This window comes from Coregonus clupeaformis, chromosome 18 (assembly GCF_020615455.1).
Source record: "Coregonus clupeaformis isolate EN_2021a chromosome 18, ASM2061545v1, whole genome shotgun sequence".
NCBI lineage: Eukaryota > Metazoa > Chordata > Actinopteri > Salmoniformes > Salmonidae > Coregonus > Coregonus clupeaformis.
In genome coordinates, this window is record NC_059209.1 from 10,119,428 (window position 1) to 10,137,723 (window position 18,296).

The window sequence follows — 18,296 nt, forward strand, 5'->3', positions numbered from 1 at the left end:
CATTCCAAAATCATGGGCATTGATATGGAGTTGGTACCCCCTTTGCTACCACAACAGCCTCCACCCTTCTGGGAAGGCTTTCCACTAGATGTTGGAACATTGCTGTGGGGACTTCCATTCAGCCACAAGGGCATTAGTGAGGTCGGGCACTGATGTTGGGCGATTAGGCCTGGCTCGCAGTTGGCGTTCCGATTCATCCCAAAGGTGTTCGATGTGGTTTAGGTCAGGGCTCTGTGCAGGCCAGTCAAGTTCTTCCACACCGATCTCAACAAACCATTTATGTATGGACCTTGTCTTGTGCACTGGGGCATTGTCATGAACTGTTGCCACAAAGTTGGAAGCATAGAATCGTCTAGAATTTCATTGTATGCTGTAGCGTTAAGATTTCCCTTCACTAGAACTAAGGGGCCTAGCCCAAACCATGAAAAACAGCGTGATTCATGGCTCCAGAGAACGCGTTTCCACTGCTCCATAGACCAATGGCGGCAAGCTTTACATCACTCCAGCCGACGCTTGGCATTGCGCATGGTGATCTTAGGCTTGTGTGCGGCTGCTCGGCCATGGAAACCCATTTCATGAAGCTCCAGTTCTTGTGCTGACGTTGCTTCCAGAGGCAGTTTGGAACTTGGTAGTGAGTGTTGCAACCGAGGACAGACGATTTTTACACGCTAAGCGCTTCAGCACTCGGCGGTCCCGTTCTGTGAGCTTGTGTGGCTTACCACTTCTCAGCTGAGCCGTTGTTGCTCCTAGACGTTTCCACTTCACAATAACAGCACTTACAGTTGACCAGGGCAGCTCTAGCAGGGCAGAAATTTGACAAACTGACTTGTTGGAAAGGTGGCATCCTATGACGGTGCCACTTGAAAGTCATTGAGCTCTTCAGTAAGGCCATTCGACTGCCAATGTTTGCTATGGAGATTGCATGGCTGTGTGCTCGATTTTATACACCTGTCAGCAACGAGTGTGGCTGAAATAGCTAAATCCACTAATTTGAAGGGGTGTCCACATACTTTTGTATATATAGTGTATCTTCTTTCTGGGAGAAAGTTCACTCTTATCTGCTATGGCAAATAATTGCACTGCACAGCTGCGACAAAAATTTGATTCAAGCTCGGGCCACAGACATCCTCCTCAAAACGTTCTTCATTAAGATTCTCTGGATTCTCTCTCCTCCATATGCTTTGCCTAATTGATAAAAATTGGAGACATTGTTCCAAAAAGTCCATATTTCCAATAATTTGCTCCCTCCTGTTGATGTGGCCAGTGTTTCAGAGCCTAGTGATTCCAGCAGAGTCAAATCAGAGCAGAGCTCCAGCAGAGATAAGACAGAGCCAAGTCATGCGTCATGCAAACATCCTGGCAGGACAATGCTGGAGCTGTCTCTGTGTCAACACCAGCAGTCACTGTCTGCACCTGGGCTCATGTCAGAGCAAGTCCCCATTAGTTTCCTGCTGGCCACTAAAATATATGGTAGAGCTCTTAAATATACAGCAGGCCAGACCGACTCTCATCTCCATTCAATGTGGTAGTGTAACTTCTAAAATACATCTTGTACATTTCCATAGTACAGTATTTTAGCAGTGGTATATTGGCCATATACAGTGGGGAGAACAAGTATTTGATACACTGCCTATTTTGCAGGTTTTCCTACTTACAAAGCATGTAGAGGTCTGTAATTTTAATCATAGGTACACTTCAACTGTGAGAGACGGAATCTAAAACAAAAATCCAGAAAATCACATTGTATGATTTTTCTGTAATTAATTTGCATTTTATTGCATGACATAAGTATTTGATCACCTACCAACCAGTAAGAATTCCGGCTCTCACAGACCTGTTAGTTTTTCTTTAAGAAGCCCTGCTGTTCTCCACTCATTACCTGTATTAACTGAACCTGTTTGAACTCGTTACCTGTATAAAAGACACCTGTCCACACACTCAATCAAACAGACTCCAACCTCTCCACAATGGCCAAGACCAGAGAGCTGTGTAAGGACATCAGGGATAAAATTATAGACCTGCACAAGGCTGGGATGGGCTACAGGACAATAGGCAAGCAGCTTGGTGAGAAGGCAACAACTGTTGGTGCAATTATTAGAAAATGGAAGAAGTTCAAGATGACGGTCAATCACCCTCGGTCTGGGGCTCCATGCAAGATCTCACCTCGTGGGGCATCAATGATGATGAGGAAGGTGAGGGATCAGCCCAGAACTACACGGCAGGACCTGGTCAATGACCTGAAGAGAGCTGGGACCACAGTCTCAAAGAAAACCATTAGTAACACACTACGCCGCCATGGATAAAAATCCTGCAGCGCAGGCAAGGTCCCCCTGCTCAAGCCAGCGCATGTCCAGGCCCGTCTGAAGTTTGCCAATGACCATCTGGATGATCCAGAGGAGGAATGGGAGAAGGTCATGTGGTCTGATGAGACAAAAATATAGCTTTTTGGTCTAAACTCCACTCGCCGTGTTTGGAGGAAGAAGAAGGATGAGTACAACCCCAAGAACACCATCCCAACCGTGAAGCATGGAGGTGGAAACATCATTCTTTGGGGATGCTTTTCTGCAAAGGGGACAGGACGACTGCACCGTATTGAGGGGAGGATGGATGGGGCCATGTATCGCGAGATCTTGGCCAACAACCTCCTTCCCTCAGTAAGAGCATTGAAGATGGAGTCGTGGCTGGGTCTTCCAGCATGACAACGACCGAAACACACAGCCAGAGCAACTAAGGAGTGGCTCCGTAAGAAGCATCTCAAGGTCCTGGAGTGGCCTAGTCAGTCTCCAGACCTGAACCCAATAGAAAATCTTTGGAGGGAGCTGAAAGTCCGTATTGCCCAGCGACAGCCCCAAAACCTGAAGGATCTGGAGAAGGTCTGTATGGAGGAGTGGGCCAAAATCCCTGCTGCAGTGTGTGCAAACCTGGTCAAGACCTACAGGAAACGTATGATCTCTGTAATTGCAAACAAAGGTTTCTGTACCAAATATTAAGTTCTGCTTTTCTGATGTATCAAATACTTATGTCATGCAATAAATTGCAAATTAATAACTTAAAAATCATACAATGTGATTTTCTGGATTTTTGTTTTAGATTCCGTCTCTCACAGTTGAAGTGTACCTATGATAAAAATTACAGACCTCTACATGCTTTGTAAGTAGGAAAACCTGCAAAATCGGCAGTGTATCAAATACTTGTTCTCCCCACTGTACCACAAACCCCTGAGGTGCCTTATTGCTATTATAAACTGGTTACCAATGTAATTAGATCACTAAATAGCCATTGTTTGTCACACCCATGATATACGGTCTTATATACAGTACCACGCTTTCAGCCAATCAGAATTCAGGGCTCGAACCACCCGGTTTTTAATGTGAAATGAATCACTGTGGAGTGGGCTCTGTACTTCCCGAAATTAAGGACGTAAGAATGTGAGTTGGATAGAAGGTATGTAAATATCCTCACAGCTCTAAACATGGAAGTTGAAAGTGCACTTTGGTGGGTCGAGGGGGAAAGAGGAGGACTTGGACATCCAACCATGAGAACAGAGGGGCTTTGTGCTAGGGAATGTCGTTTTCATAACACCCCATTTCTTCTGGGGGAACTGCAGGCCAGTGCGGTCCATCTGGTGGCCCTTTGTGAAACAATCTCGCGCTCGGACGGCAGAAAAGGGGCCATAATTAGTATGCATCCCACACCTATCGGCTCCAAATGGAACCCCCCCCATATTCCACCCTCTTCATAACTAGATCATGTGTGGTAGGGGGCATTGTACATTGTTTTGCTGTGTATGTGAGGGTATAGAAGCTAAATGGGCACACAGAGGAGTGGCTTAAAGAGGAGCCTCACTGAGTATTTTCTGGCTGTCTTATTTACATTTTGTACAGGCAGAACACTGCAGTGGGCAAAATTACTGCCTGGTTCTGAGAGGCAGAGGAAGTGTAATCCGCGTCATTAACGGGCTTTAACAGGATTTGATGGTGACTAGAATAATTGAGACCCATGCGCCTCCAGTGGGCAGGCCCAAAGAGACTCAGGGTTTTCAGGAGGACCGGGGAGGCACGTTCACATGCACGCGGGCAGCTCTCCTAATGGCAGACTTTCCCATTCCCACCCTTATTGAGGGGTGTAAACAGAGGGTGGGTGCCGTTGCCATGGTTAGCGGGAGTCGAGGGCAGGGAATGGCGACTATGCCCTGCATGCGGAGTGACCTGGGCCTTGGGGGACCCGCTGGCTGCTACCTATTGGCAGGCTGGCAGTGGCCGGTTGATCGTCCCTGCGGGCAGACACCAGGACAGAGCTTAAGTCCGGGCTAAGCCTCAGTGTCTGCTCTACCTCTGATCACAGAGTCGGCCCTGGACAGGCCTAGCAAACACACGCCCACACACAGCAGCACCACAAGAACACACTCAACATACAGCAGGGAGCAGGCCTCTGACAACCCCTGCCAGGCTGAGTATGGGCAGTGCACAGAAGGAGCCAGACTGCCCTATGAGCCCTATGAACATAAATATTTTTGGTTGAAAAGACATGTATTTTCAACGTCTTGTGCTCACTGGGTGGTGACATTAATTCCCTTATTAGAATTCATGACAACATTGATGTATGCATTCTTTAGCTTGGAAATATGGTAAAGTAAAGCAGACAAACCTAAAGAATATTACAGCTATCTCATAATGTCATTGTTCATCACCATGAGAATGACTAGATAGGCCTATGACTCAATAGACTAAACAGATATTACTTAAAATAAAATGATTTGGTTTCTTCCCACTAAGTTATTAGACTGAGAATTACTCAACAGCTAGTCAAAGAAAATGACTGACTCTTAGGAGATAAAAGTGTCATATCCTGGCAAACCCCTACAACTCATCCAGAACGCAGCAGCCCGTCTGGTGTTCAACCTTCCCAAGTTCCCTCACGTCACCCCACTCCTCCGCACACTCCACTGGCTTCCAGTTGAAGCTCGCATCTGCTACAAGACCATGGTGCTTGCCTACGGAGCTGTGAGGGGAACGGCACCTCCGTACCTTCAGGCTCTGATCAGTCCCTACACCCAAACGAGGGCATTGCGTTCATCCACCTCTGGCCTGCTGGCCCCCCTACCTCTGCGGAAGCACAGTTCCCGCTCAGCCCAGTCAAAACTGTTCGCTGCTCTGGCACCCCAATGGTGGAACAAGCTTCCTCACGACGCCAGGACAGCAGAGTCACTCACCACCTTCCGGAGACACTTGAAACCCCACCTCTTTAAGGAATACCTGGGATAGGATCAAGTAATCCTTCTACCCCCCCTTACCCCACCCCCCCAAAAAAAATGTTTTATTGTAAAGTGGTTGTCCCACTAGCTATCATAAGGTGAATGCACCAATTTGTAAGTCGCTCTGGATAAGAGCGTCTGCTAAATGACGAAAATGTATGTAAATGTAATGTGGATAATGTCTTTACTAAAAAAGATTTGAGAAAAATGTACAGAATATCAAACCAATCCACAACAGACATGAACTGAATGCATAATTAACATAAAATATTCAAGCTTTGTGGAATAATTAACATATTAGAAGCCACAAATGACTAAAGAGAATGACCTAATCAAGATACCTGTTTAAAACTACTCCCACAAAGACCAAATAACGGCAATTACAGCATATGTTGGAGCTCCAGCATTGCCAAAGATTACGGGTTTTTTCTCCAGATTAAGCCACTTTTGTCTATTTACAATTTTGGCAGTGGATATGTTTGCATGTCCTGCTGCTAAAAGAGCTTGTGGTGTTATTGCTAGCGTAAAACAAGAGCCAAAAGGATTTATACCATTCACAAAATGGCCTGAAACAGAGTTTGGATTTGGACACCGTTTCCACTGACCAGCTACAGGCTGCACACTGAGATTATTTGGTCTTCAGGCATGGCATCATGGCCATAACACTGGACCCACAGCATTGGGCCTTCAACACTGGTCCCACAACACTGGGCCCTCAACATTGGGCCCTCAACACTGGGCCCTCAACACTGGCCCACAACTATCCTCAAAACAGACACATTTCACTGGGTTATGACTATAAGGCTGCCTTTACATAGGCAGCCCAATTCTGAACTTTTGCCCAAATATTGGCAAAAGAGCTGATCTGATTGGTCAAAAGACCAATTAGTGGAAAAATAATCAGAATTGTTCTGCCTGTGTAAAGGCAGCTTATTGGCCTCTACTGAGGTCTGATTAGGCAAAAGTTTTCATTGTATTGTTTGTACGGTTGGCCTGTTGACTTACTCTGAATTCTGTTTTTGCAATGACCATCCAACTATTTGCTTTATACTGTTGGTCATCTAGTTGTATGTATCAATATCCATTTGTGCTCAGCAATCTCGGTGTCCACTTTGCTTTGGTGACATCATCCTATCGATTCAAACATTTCTCCCAGTTAAAATCTATCTACTCAACGACAGCAATTCCAACAATCCCATGGTCACATTCCCCCTCGCCATGTGTCCGTCGGAATTCCTGTCTCCTTTAATATGCTAGTGAGAAACACACCTTGTTGTCCTCACACCACCCCCCACTAATAAAACCCTCCCTTTCTCATTTCCCCCAGGCCTGGTGTGGAGTAGGTGGGAGGCAGCAGTCAGACCAAAGGCTAGGACTCCAAAGCGCCCAACACCTCCTAATGACCACATTCGTGTTAAACAGGCCTGCTACTTAGGAACCAGGCTTCAATGGCCACTTATTTTGTTGCGCTCTCAGAAAACAAAGCAACCCATTGTTGCTTTCAACAGCATCCAATCAAGCTACTATGTAATTAGGCCAATACAAAAGAAGACACGGATCTGCATCATCTGTATCCCCCAATGTAGTGGAGAATGCTGTGGCTTTGTTCACATTGTAACATGTAAGGTCTATTATTTTTTTTAAATCACTGTCCAGCCAAGCTAGTACTTTTGAGTTTCAGAAAAATAATGATACACAATGAAATGAAATCAATATCCTTCCCCATGGAGAATACTATTGATGACTCTGGCATCTCCGTCAGACAACCTCAGTTTCAGTCTAGACCCTTTATTTATAACAAGGTTGCAAGAAAGTTCTTTGAGGTGCTTGGAATAACTTTTACAACAAGACTGAGAGGCTATAATAGTCAGATTAATACAAAGCCACAAACAGTATCATACTTAAAAGATAATATATATATATATACTGTGCACCTCTGTCTGCTGCAAGATATCAGTCTGGCTAAGTCAGTGTCTTCTTTTAAGTCTCTTTGACATAATTTATTGATTTACATTAAATCAATCGAATTGTATTCAGTGGATTTGAATCTAGTTGATTTTAATTGAATTGAACTGATATACTTTGTTTTGTTTTGATCTTTTATACAATTTCTTTGTGTGTGTATACACTTAAACAGAAATGGGATGTACAACATTAGTATTATTATTAATATGTAACTTGACCCTGCCCCCCCCCAAAAAAAAATAATCAAAATAACATTCACATATAGTACAATTCCACAAGGAACGGCCTCACATTATTGGATTAAAATAGCATCACAAATTCACAATTCATTGTAATCTCATTTGATATTACTTTGTGGGGAAAATCCAAAACTGGAACTGATATGAGAGCTAGTGGCCTGCGAGAAAAAGGGCAGGAACTGACCTGGCAGCGATATACAACGTTCGGTTCATTATTATGATCAGCTGGATGTCCAGTTTGTGCCGTTGTGTATTATTTCTTCCAGGTTTGTGTCCAACGAAAGCCGGATACTGATTTGTATCTGTGAGGAGGGGGAACAAAAACAATAAATATCAGAAGCAACCCCCCCACCAGCAAGGCAATATGTTTTTAAAAAGCCTGATAGAAAGGTCTTTCTGAGGTTGCTCCAACACTGCATGGCTGGGAGGAATATAGGGTCTACTGAAACAGAGAGACAGCACAATAAACCTATCTTACATTTTAGTCATTTAGCAGACACTCTTATCCAGAGCAACTTACAGTTAGTGAGTGCATACATTTTCATACTGGCCCCCCGTGGGAAACGAACTCACAACCCTGGCGTTGCAAGTGCCATGCTCTACCAATTGAGCTACAGGGGACATCTTAGCCTCATCTGGTATTTACACTATCACACACTGCATGAAAGCCCCAACAGGAAAATACAGGATTATCCTTTGATGTAGGGTGGGCTCCATTTCAAATGCTGCTTTAACTCATTTTATTTATTTTTTCCCTGGGCACCAAATTACATTCTACCTTCCAAAAGCACTCAGAGGGAAGGGGAGGGGGAGAGGGTAGAGGGGGGTGGTGGTTGGATAGCAGGGTGTTTGGGGGGAGTTGGAAAAAGCTTGGGGTACTCACAGTTGCCATGTGAAATACTGATTGGCTCGGAATCTTCTGGGAAGCCAGCCCTGGCAATCTGCAGTAGCGTGAAATACAGCAACAAGGCCTCAGACCTCATTGTAGCACTGCTGGTTCCTTCCTCGATAACTTCTTTACTTTAGCCGGCAAAGAGAAAACAGAGAAGAAGAAATAAGAATTAAACAAATAAAGTCCATCTGAATTAGCTGTTTCTATTTTTCATAGCCGATGCAATCTGTCAGAGATATATATATCAAGAGAGCTGCATTGCAAGCAAACAAACAACAATTGGATTAGCAGGGTAATATGCTTCATAGATCGATGGCAGGCCGGGTCTTATTGAAGTAGACCTGTTGTGATTAACTGAGCAGCATCAGGAGTGGTAGTTGTACTGGACTGCATCTTGGCCAATATGCTGAATTAATGAGTTTCCATGATTGGATCCTGGTGTCTGGGAAGAGTTAATAGGGCAGCACAATTTTTTAAACATAATTATCAGCATCTAAGAGTTGGCCCCTGATTGCTGACTGGATTTACATCAGCCCGTGACCATGCTGATGTTTCCATTCTCCCCGACATGTATTGTGTGTTGTGGCAACAAATTACCTCTATAAATCATCCCTGACAATTACTGCAGCCTTAATCTAATCAAGTATAAGCATTCAATTCAGAGACCTTTTATCCTGGGCCAAACGGTAGATTTTTTGGGGGGAGGGGGTATGCTAAAAGTTGTTTGTCCCCAGCACATTTGTTCACTGGCTCTGTATTGTCTGTTGGAGGAGAAAAAGAGGGAAAGAGAGAGAGAGAGTGAGGGAAAGTTTTTTTTTCTCTCCATGCTCCTGTGAATCTCATTTAGAAAGAGAGTGAAAACATTATTCACTGGGAGATTCACTTTAACAGTGAGGAGAATACAAATAAAACCCAGGGAATGACCTTGGTCTTTGAATTTAGATCTCACTAAGGCTATTTTTTCCCTCACCTCACCTACTTTATAGACATGCTGGCACAACAAGACAGAAGTCCTTGGTATAAGCCCTCAGAATCTCTGTTAGCCCTGTGCATTTTCATTTTTCAAACCAATATGAGATTCTGCACATATACCACTATGGGGGCTGTTTTGTTTCATGAACCTTGACCAGGAAGTCAAGTAATAATTGATTGATGAGCAGGATGGGGCAGGAGACACGCCAGTGTTCCTGTGGGACTGTCTATTGTTAATGACAATTGGAGCTAAGGAGTCGGGAGAGCCAACAAACATAGAAAAGTAACACAGAATTGCTAACTCAATACTATACCACGAAATGATGCATGGGAGCTGATCCAAAATACAGCTTTATAATTTATAATTTAGACACTACTGGGCACAATGCGGCATTGCAGACAGTTCTTTCTGACAAATTAATGTTTGATAGTTAATCTCAGTTGTCATAAATCATGTAACAGGACAAAGGAACTCAAATCACAACCGATCTCTTCATCACATCAAAATCATTGAGGCGTAATAATAAAATAAAACAAATGTTACTAAAACCATCCAACAGGGCATCATATAATAGTCGAAAATAAATTGAGCACAAAATTATTTAACTACAGCGTGATCTTCAAAGCCCATTCATTACCTTCCGACACACATGACTAAACCCAGGGAAATGTGGTCTTTGTTCAATTACAGTCACTGTGGCAACTAAATTGTTTCAGTCTGTTCAAACCTGGTGTCAAATGCTCTTTTTACGATATCTCTCCGCCTCTGACTACTGACAGAGATTAATGATTACACGTGCAAACTTTCAGAGTGAATTATAATTTTGCCTCCAAACCAAATGTGGGGGTTGAAGTGTGGAATCCTTCAAAATCCCGGCTGAAAAATGACCACAAACAAAGCACAGAGGCGTCCGGTATTTTTCTTACTGTAAGTACTAATACAGGTGGACATTCTGAAAGCTTACACCCTATACACCTATCGGCTCCCACACTTTAAATTATAAAGTGTCTCTTGTGTTTGTGGAACATAAAGGCGGGCTAATCAAGACCAATACTGGCAGAGAGCCAGCAGCAGGTTGTAAACAACAAGAGAACCCTCTCAGAGTGAAGAAATGGCCCCACGCTCTAGCCACAGCTAGGAATAACTACCGCTCCACTGTGAGTAAAACACAGCCTATCCAGGTTTAGGCCCACAGTCCCAAACACCTGTAACGTCCTCCATAAACACATTACCAGCATAACAATATTATCTTTGCTGTTGCATCAACACGTTAGCTAGGGACATGTGGCGACCATACACAATAACAGACATGTATTTCATCTACAAGGTTCATCTGCGCATGTTCATCTTGTTCAGAGTCCTGAGGTGTGGCATGTCTATCATTAAACACCTACTCATTCATCATCAGCATACCCTACACTACCCATTAAGTTGTCTAATGGGCAAGGAGGAGGCTGGGATTTCATTAAATACTTACAGATGTGCAGTAGTCTTCATAGGAGTGGTTGAAGCCCCAATGAGAGTCCAACAGATAAAACAGCTCAGCGGTGGCTGACTGACAGTTAGGTCATTTACACCAGCCTCTGCAGCTCCCGCAGTGTGGGAATAGCCCTGACATCAGTCTGGCAGGACCAGACATGGGCCGTACACAGCGGTGTGAACACACCCACTAACAACACCCAGCACTGAGTAGAGTAGAGAAGAGAGAGAGAGGCTTCTGGACTGAACAGCCCCACCCAGGGTGAGAAGTATCCACTGATTTCTAATGATGGGGCAAATAAAGTTTTGTAGTATGATCATCCAATTTCCCCAAACTGCTCTTTTAGATATCTACACAGGTTATTCAGTCAATCAATGCTTGATTAGTAGAGCATAATAAACGGAATACACATTTGACACCCTACTATACACCCTACTGTAACCCTACAGTGCCTTCGGAAAGTCTTCAGATCACTTAACTTTTTCCACATTTTGTTACATTACAGCCTTATTCTTCTGGATGAAATAAAAACAATTCCTTAGCAATCTACATACAATACCTCATAATGACAAAGCGAAAACAGGTTTTTAGAAATTTGTGCAAATGTAAAAAAAAAAAAAAAAAAAATACCTTTGCTATGAGACTCGAAATTGAGCTCAAGTGCATCCTGTTTCCTTTGATCATCCTTGAGATGTTTCTACAACTTGATTAGAGTCCACCTGTGGTTGGACATGATTTGGAAAGGCACACACCTGTCTATATAAGGTGCCACAGTTGACAATGCATGTCAGAGCAAAAACCAAGCCATGAGGTCGAATTAATTGTCCGTAGAGCCCCGACACAGGGTTGTGTCGAGGCACAAATCTGGGGAAGGGTACCTAAAAGTGTCTGCAGCATTAAAGGTCCCCAAGAACACAGTGGTCTATTCATAGCAGACTTTGAAAAGGCATTTGATAAAGTACGACTGGAGTATATATATAAATACCTGGAGCATTTCAATTTTGGAGAATCTCTTATAAAATGGGTTAAAATCATGTATAGTAACCCTAGGTGTAAAATAGTAAATAATGGCTATTTCTCAAAAAGTTTTAAACTGTCAAGAGGAGTAAAACAACGTTGTCCCCTATCGGCATATCCATTTATTATGGCCATCGAAATGTTAGCTATTAAAATCAGATCCAACAATAATATCAAGGGATTAGAAATCCAGGGCTTAAAAACAAAGGTGTCATTGTACGCTTCCTGAAGGCCAACCATCTCTGCAGCACTCCACCAATCAGGCCTTTATGGTAGAGCCAATCCTCAGTAAAAGGAACATGACAGCCCACCTGGAGTTTGCCAAAAGGCACCTAAAGACTCTCAGACCATGAGAAACAAGATTCTCTGGTCTGATGAAACCAAGATTGAACTCTTTGGTCTGAATGCCAAGCGTCACTTCTGGAGGAAACCTGGCACCATCCCTACGGTGAAGCATGGTGGTGGCAGCACCATGCTGTGGGGATGTTTTTCAGCAGCAGGGACTGGGAGACTAGTCAGGATCGAGGGAAAGATGAACGGAGCAAAGTACAGAGAGATCCTTGATGAAAACCTGCTCCAGAGCACCCAGGACCTCAGACTGGGGCGAAGGTTCACCTTCCAACAGGACAACGACCCTAAGCACACAGCCAAGAAAACGCAGGAGTGGCTTCGGGACATGTCTCTGAATGTCCTTGAGTGGCCCAGCCAGAGCCCGGACTGGAACCCGATCGAACATCTCTGGAGAGACCTGAAAATAGCTGTGCAGCAATGATCCCCATCCAACCTGACAGAGCTTGAGAGGATCTGTAGAAAAGAATGGGAGAAACTCCCCAAATACAGGTGTGCCGAGCTTGTAGTGTCATACCCAAGAAGACTCGATGCTGTAATCGCTGCCAAAGGCGCTTCAACAAAGTACTGAGTAAACGGTCTGAATACTTATGTAAATGTGATATTTCCGTTTTTTTATTTTATAAATTAGCTAAAATATCTAAAAACCTATTTGTCATTATGAGGTATTGTGTGTAGCTTGATGAGGGGTAAAACATTTTTTTTTTAACAATTTAAACAATTTTAGAATAAGGCTGTAATGTAACAAAATGTGGAAAAAGTAAAGGGGTCTGAATAATTTCCAAAGACACTGTATTTTGAAACATTGTCTTCATAGGAAGCTGTCTCCCTGTGAAGGGGTGATAGATTGATTTTGGTGGCTGGCCAAAGCAGTCTGAGAACAGTGGAAACGCCAGCTAGGAATAACAGTATAACAAACTGCTCATGTGCTGAAGATAAGGCTATTTTTAGTGCTACTGTACCTCCTCTCAGATCCAAATCAAATTGTATTTGTCACATGCGCTGAATACAACAGGTGTAGACCTTACTGTGAAATGCTTACTTACAAACCCTTAACCAACATGCTTAACATGCTGGTAGAAATTAGGTAAAACTGATTTAAGTTTCCCTGCATTAAAGTCCCCGGCCACTAGGAGTGCCGCCTCTGGATGAGCATTTTCTTCTTTGCTTATGGCTTTATACAGCTGGTTGAGCGCGGTCTTATTGCTAGCATCGGTTGTGGTGGTAAATAGACAGCTACGAAAAATATAGATGAAAACTCTCTTGGTGAATAGTGTGGTCTACAACTTATCATGAGATACTCTACCTCAGGCGATCAAAACCTTGAGACTTCCTTAATATTTGATTTCGCTTACCAGCTGTTATTGACAAATAGACATAGACCGCCACCCCTTGTCTTACCGGAGGCAGCTGTTCTGTCTTGCAGATGCAAGGAAAAACCAGCCAACTGTATATTATCCATGTCGTCGTTCAGCCACGACTCGGTGAAACATAAGATATTACAGTTTTGAATGTCCCGTTGGTAGGATAATCTTGAACGGAGCTCATCCAGTTTATTCTCCAATGATTGCATGTTGGCCAATAGGACGGATGGTAGAGGCGGGTTACCCACTCGCCGACGAATTCTCACAAGGCACACGGACCTGCATCGGCGTCTTCTCTTCATGCGAATGACAGGGATTTGGGCCTGGTCGGGTATCTGGAGTTAAATAAAAAATCTTTGTCCAGGTCGAGGTGAGTAATCGCTGTTCTGATATCCAGAAGCTATTTTCGGTCATAAGAGACGGTGGCAGACAGATTATGTACAAAATAAGATGAATGGCGGAATGAATGGTGCCGGAGGAGATAGCCTGGGTTGTAGTGTACAGTATACCTCTTGATCAAGACACATTATAATGACTGGCACTGCTGCTCACTGTTGTCCAACAAGGGTAAATTAATTCTAAAGATGATCAAAAACAACAATTAGGCGATCCTTGGCTGAGTAAACACTTTGTAGGCTCTCTTTCAAGTCCAATAGCACTGATCTGCACATCTACAGATGAGGAGAATTTCTAGCTGTGTATGCAAACTGAAACAATGAATTTTTCCTGATCTGACAGTACTGTACCACTGAGGCCTTTCAACACATCCTGAAGTGGATGTATTGAACTGAACCGGACAAGGCAGGCTGGGCGTTTTCCACAGGAGCGTCGCCAAAGTAAACATGACCAAGACGGTCACTGACAACACAGGACCAGCTACAGTCCAGGGAGCTTCAGCACTGCACTGCACAGCAGCACAGCAAACAGTATTAAATACCATGTGCCATATAACCCACTCTCATGTCTTCTGCTCTCTTCATCTCCCGATGCTGAGCGGGAAAAAGCAGTCTGTGGTGCAAGCAGCTTCTTCGCTTTGCCTGGAAAATCATTTATGAAGGCCCCCGACTGGTGCTTAAAAGATTGACCCCAAAAAGAATGAGGTTACACATTTAAATATCAGAACCTTTCCCAGTGCTGCCAATCACGCAAAATTATACAGGCCACGCAACTTAATCAATCTGGAGCAGGCTGATACTGAGACGGCTGGCAGAAGGGAAAATTATTACAGATAAGGTGGCTCGGTATCAGACGCCTTTCCCCTTTTGATCCAATTATCTACCTCCTCTGATAGAGCTCTGTCTTCTTCTCTGATGCAGTTCATTCTTGTAATCATGCCGTTTACCCATTTATTTCCAATCCTTCTTTTTAAGGCACTGGATCTGGAGAGTGAGCAAAATGTGTCGGCACAACCAAGATCATCAGCCCTCTCTGATATTCAGTTTGACCAAACAAATGCACCACTTAGAAGGGCAGGGTGAAAATACAGCCCCTGCTGAGCCGCAGCACAATGGTAAAAATTTCACAAAAGCTAAATGACAAATTAACGAAAAAGATGCCACCATGACAGCCTAGCACACTCTGTGTAAATGTGATAGGCCTCTGAATTGTCACACTGAATAATGCCGATTTGCTGGCAAACCATTTGATGCCAACTGCTGTGGGCCTGTGACTAAACCTGAGCACTGAGAGTAGATTTTTTCACATCACACTCAAATGAACGTACCAAGAAAAATACAAAGGGGCCGGGAACAAACTAGGGCTAGGTCATCACCTCACAATATCAAGCAGGGGTGTATTCATTACGTCATGCAACATCAATCGTTTGCTGTTTAAGAATCATTCGGAAGCAGAGCAAAAAATTACGGGCCCGGACCTACCTGAATATGTCCAATAGAAACTCTTGTTTCTGTTGCAAATCATCCTGAACATTTTGCAACAGACAAAACGTTTTGCAACAGAATCTATGTAATGAATACAGCCCACAACACATGAACGGCTGCTTTTGAAAGCTTAATGCGAGTAAACATGCACAAGAAATCAATCGAGCAACTGAGACAAGCTGTGTGGTTGAGTGCAAAATAAATAAGCACTGCTGTGGGTCTCATTGAAAGTGTTGGCTCTCTCTATGAGGTATGAATTTCAAAATGAGTTTGGGTATTTGAGAAGTGTCTGAGGGATGGGTGAGTTCTGGAGGGAGCTTGCGTAGTAGATAAATTGCAATGAGTAATCAATAAAACAATGACATTCATTTTCAGTGGGAATTAGATATTCACAGGCCTTTTTTCCTCAGAGGCAAAACTCTAAATGAGAAAAGTCTTCACATCAATACAGTTGCGGGATCACATTTATCCATTTGACAGGTATAAATGCATGAGAGATTTGTGGAGTGGAAAGGTGTGATTTTATGCCATCCCCCCTCCGCCCTTGACCACAAAGTAATAAAGTTAGAGAGGAAATATACTGGTGTGGTGTGCAACGTTTCCTACCTTAAAACAGCTCCATCAACATTTACAACTCCTGCAAGGGCAGAGAAACCTCTTCCGAGTGATTCAAGCAAACGACCTTAACTCTGCCATATGTCCATGTTTACAAAAACATCTGCACAAATACACTTCCACAAGCTCAATGCCATGTTTTTCACATGGTTCCATTCACTTGTCTTGCTAACAAACAGGTTGTTACAGTATTCAAGATGGATGTGTGAGCGAGCAGTTGATGCATCCATCTGTGTATGTGAAGACCGGAGACCACACATTTTGCTCACTCCCTCGTGGTTATAATAGGTGTGATATTGGCTTTTGTCTGGGATTCTCAACCCTGGATTATTCCCTTTCTACATGAGCAATAATCCAGGGTTGAGAATCCCAGACAAAAGCCAATATCACACCTATTATAACCACGAGGGAGTGAGCAAAATGTGTGGTCTCCGGTCTTCACATACACAGATGGATGCATCAACTGCTCGCTCACACATCCATCTTGAATACTGTAACAACCTGTTTGTTAGCAAGACAAGTGAATGGAACCATGTGAAAAACATGGCATTGAGCTTGTGGAAGTGTATTTGTGCAGATGTTTTTGTAAACATGGACATATGGCAGAGTTAAGGTCGTTTGCTTGAATCACTCGGAAGAGGTTTCTCTCCCCTTGCAGGAGTTGTAAATGTTGATGGAGCTGTTTTAAGGTAGGAAACGTTGCACACCACACCAGCATATTGGCCTCCTGTAGCTCAGTTGGTAGAGAATGGCGCTTGCAACGCCAGGGTTGTGGGTTCAATTCCCACGGGGGTCCAGTATGAAAAATGTATGCACTCACTAACTGTAAGTCGCTCTGGATAAGAGCGTCTGCTAAATGACTAACATGTAAAGAGCACTCCAACAGACTTGGTAAATGGCTGGCTGCTCAGGCAGAGCCATCTGATCTGAACAAGTATGATGCTAATCTCCTCAAGCTAATAGGCAGGCCAGGGGAAATGAGATAGCATGGCAGCTAGAAGTCCCTCTAGACATCAAATCCTCGCAATGAAAACAACAGAACCGAATGGAATTCTGTTGTCTGTTACCCCCTCAGATCTCCAATTCCATGATGAATCATCCTTTACTATACAAGACAACAGGTAACATCCAACATGAATAATGAATTCCATTATTCACTGTCCAGCCACCACCACCAAAAGGGCTTCATTGAGAATCAGTGTTGCCCATGTGCAAAGTGAAATCTCGGCCTGTCTATATCTGACAAAACCATACAGTACATTCTTAGAAAAAAGGGTTCCAAAAGGGTTCTTTGGCTGTCCCCATAGGAGAACCCTTGTTGGTTCCAGGTAGAACCCTTTTGGGTTCCATGTAAAACCCTCTGTGGGGTCTACATGGAACCCAAAAGGGTTCTACCTGGAACCAATAAGGGTTCTTCAAAGGGTTTTCCTATGGGGACAGACAAAGAACCCTTTTAGGTTCTACATAGCACCTTTTTTTCTAAGAGTGTACCGTGGGAATGGTGCAGCCTAGCCTGTTGTAGTGGTACGTCTGGACGTGCAGAGACTGCTAAGGCGGGAGAGGAGAGAGCACTGATGAGACACAGCCCCTCACCTGCTCTGTGACATAGCCTTGCTCCACCTAATTGGATATTGTGCTTTAGAGACCAGTGTCTCTACTACTGAACTAAACCTGATTAGGACCAAGCCAATCAGGGCACAGAGCTCACTGAATGTCAACATTCGCAGATGCAATTGTACTGTACCATTAGCCATTAGCAATACAGTGAAAATCCATTTAAGCTTACGTACTGTATATGGGGCTGAACTTATTGGTTCATACTGGTTAAGACCATTTCATTGTTACAGTCAACACTTGTTTAAGTTGTATGATGTCACTCTTTCCTAATACGATAATATACCCTGCATCATGCTGTTGCATCAAATTCAGGAACTCTTTCCTAATGCAATATACCCTGCATCATGTTTGTTGTTGAGTCAAATACAGGAACTGGGAGCAGCTTGGCATGTATTTTCTTGGGAAATAAGCAGATTAATGATGCTGGTGTATGCTACCTCTAAATGAGTGAAAAGGCCATAAAGAGCAACCGATTGTGAAGTTTCACCGGCGTACATGTATGCTACACTACAAAAGTCAGAGGAGAAAAGCAGACAAAGTTAAGATTTCGTAAACAAGAACATCCTTCAGATATTCTACAGGATTGTAGACAAACTGATGTAATGCAAGTGCAAGTCCACGGGCACATTGCCTAATTGCATGCTTGGCTGCT

At 43.6% G+C, this 18,296-nt stretch overlaps 1 protein-coding gene across 4 annotated transcripts in view; it reads right to left on the reverse strand.

Moving 5' to 3' along the window:
• The window catches only part of LOC121587497 (semaphorin-6A-like), a 93,103-nt gene that overhangs the window by 42,867 nt on the left and 31,940 nt on the right, over positions 1-18,296 (reverse strand). For all 4 annotated transcript variants that reach the window (XM_041904481.1, XM_041904483.1, XM_041904482.1 and 1 more), the window contains 2 exons: positions 8,342-8,478; positions 7,643-7,760 (listed from right to left, as the gene is read on the reverse strand). In XM_041904481.1, the coding sequence (XP_041760415.1) occupies positions 7,643-7,760; positions 8,342-8,441 (218 nt within the window). In that variant the 5' untranslated portion in view covers positions 8,442-8,478. The remainder of the gene's footprint in view (positions 1-7,642; positions 7,761-8,341; positions 8,479-18,296) is intronic.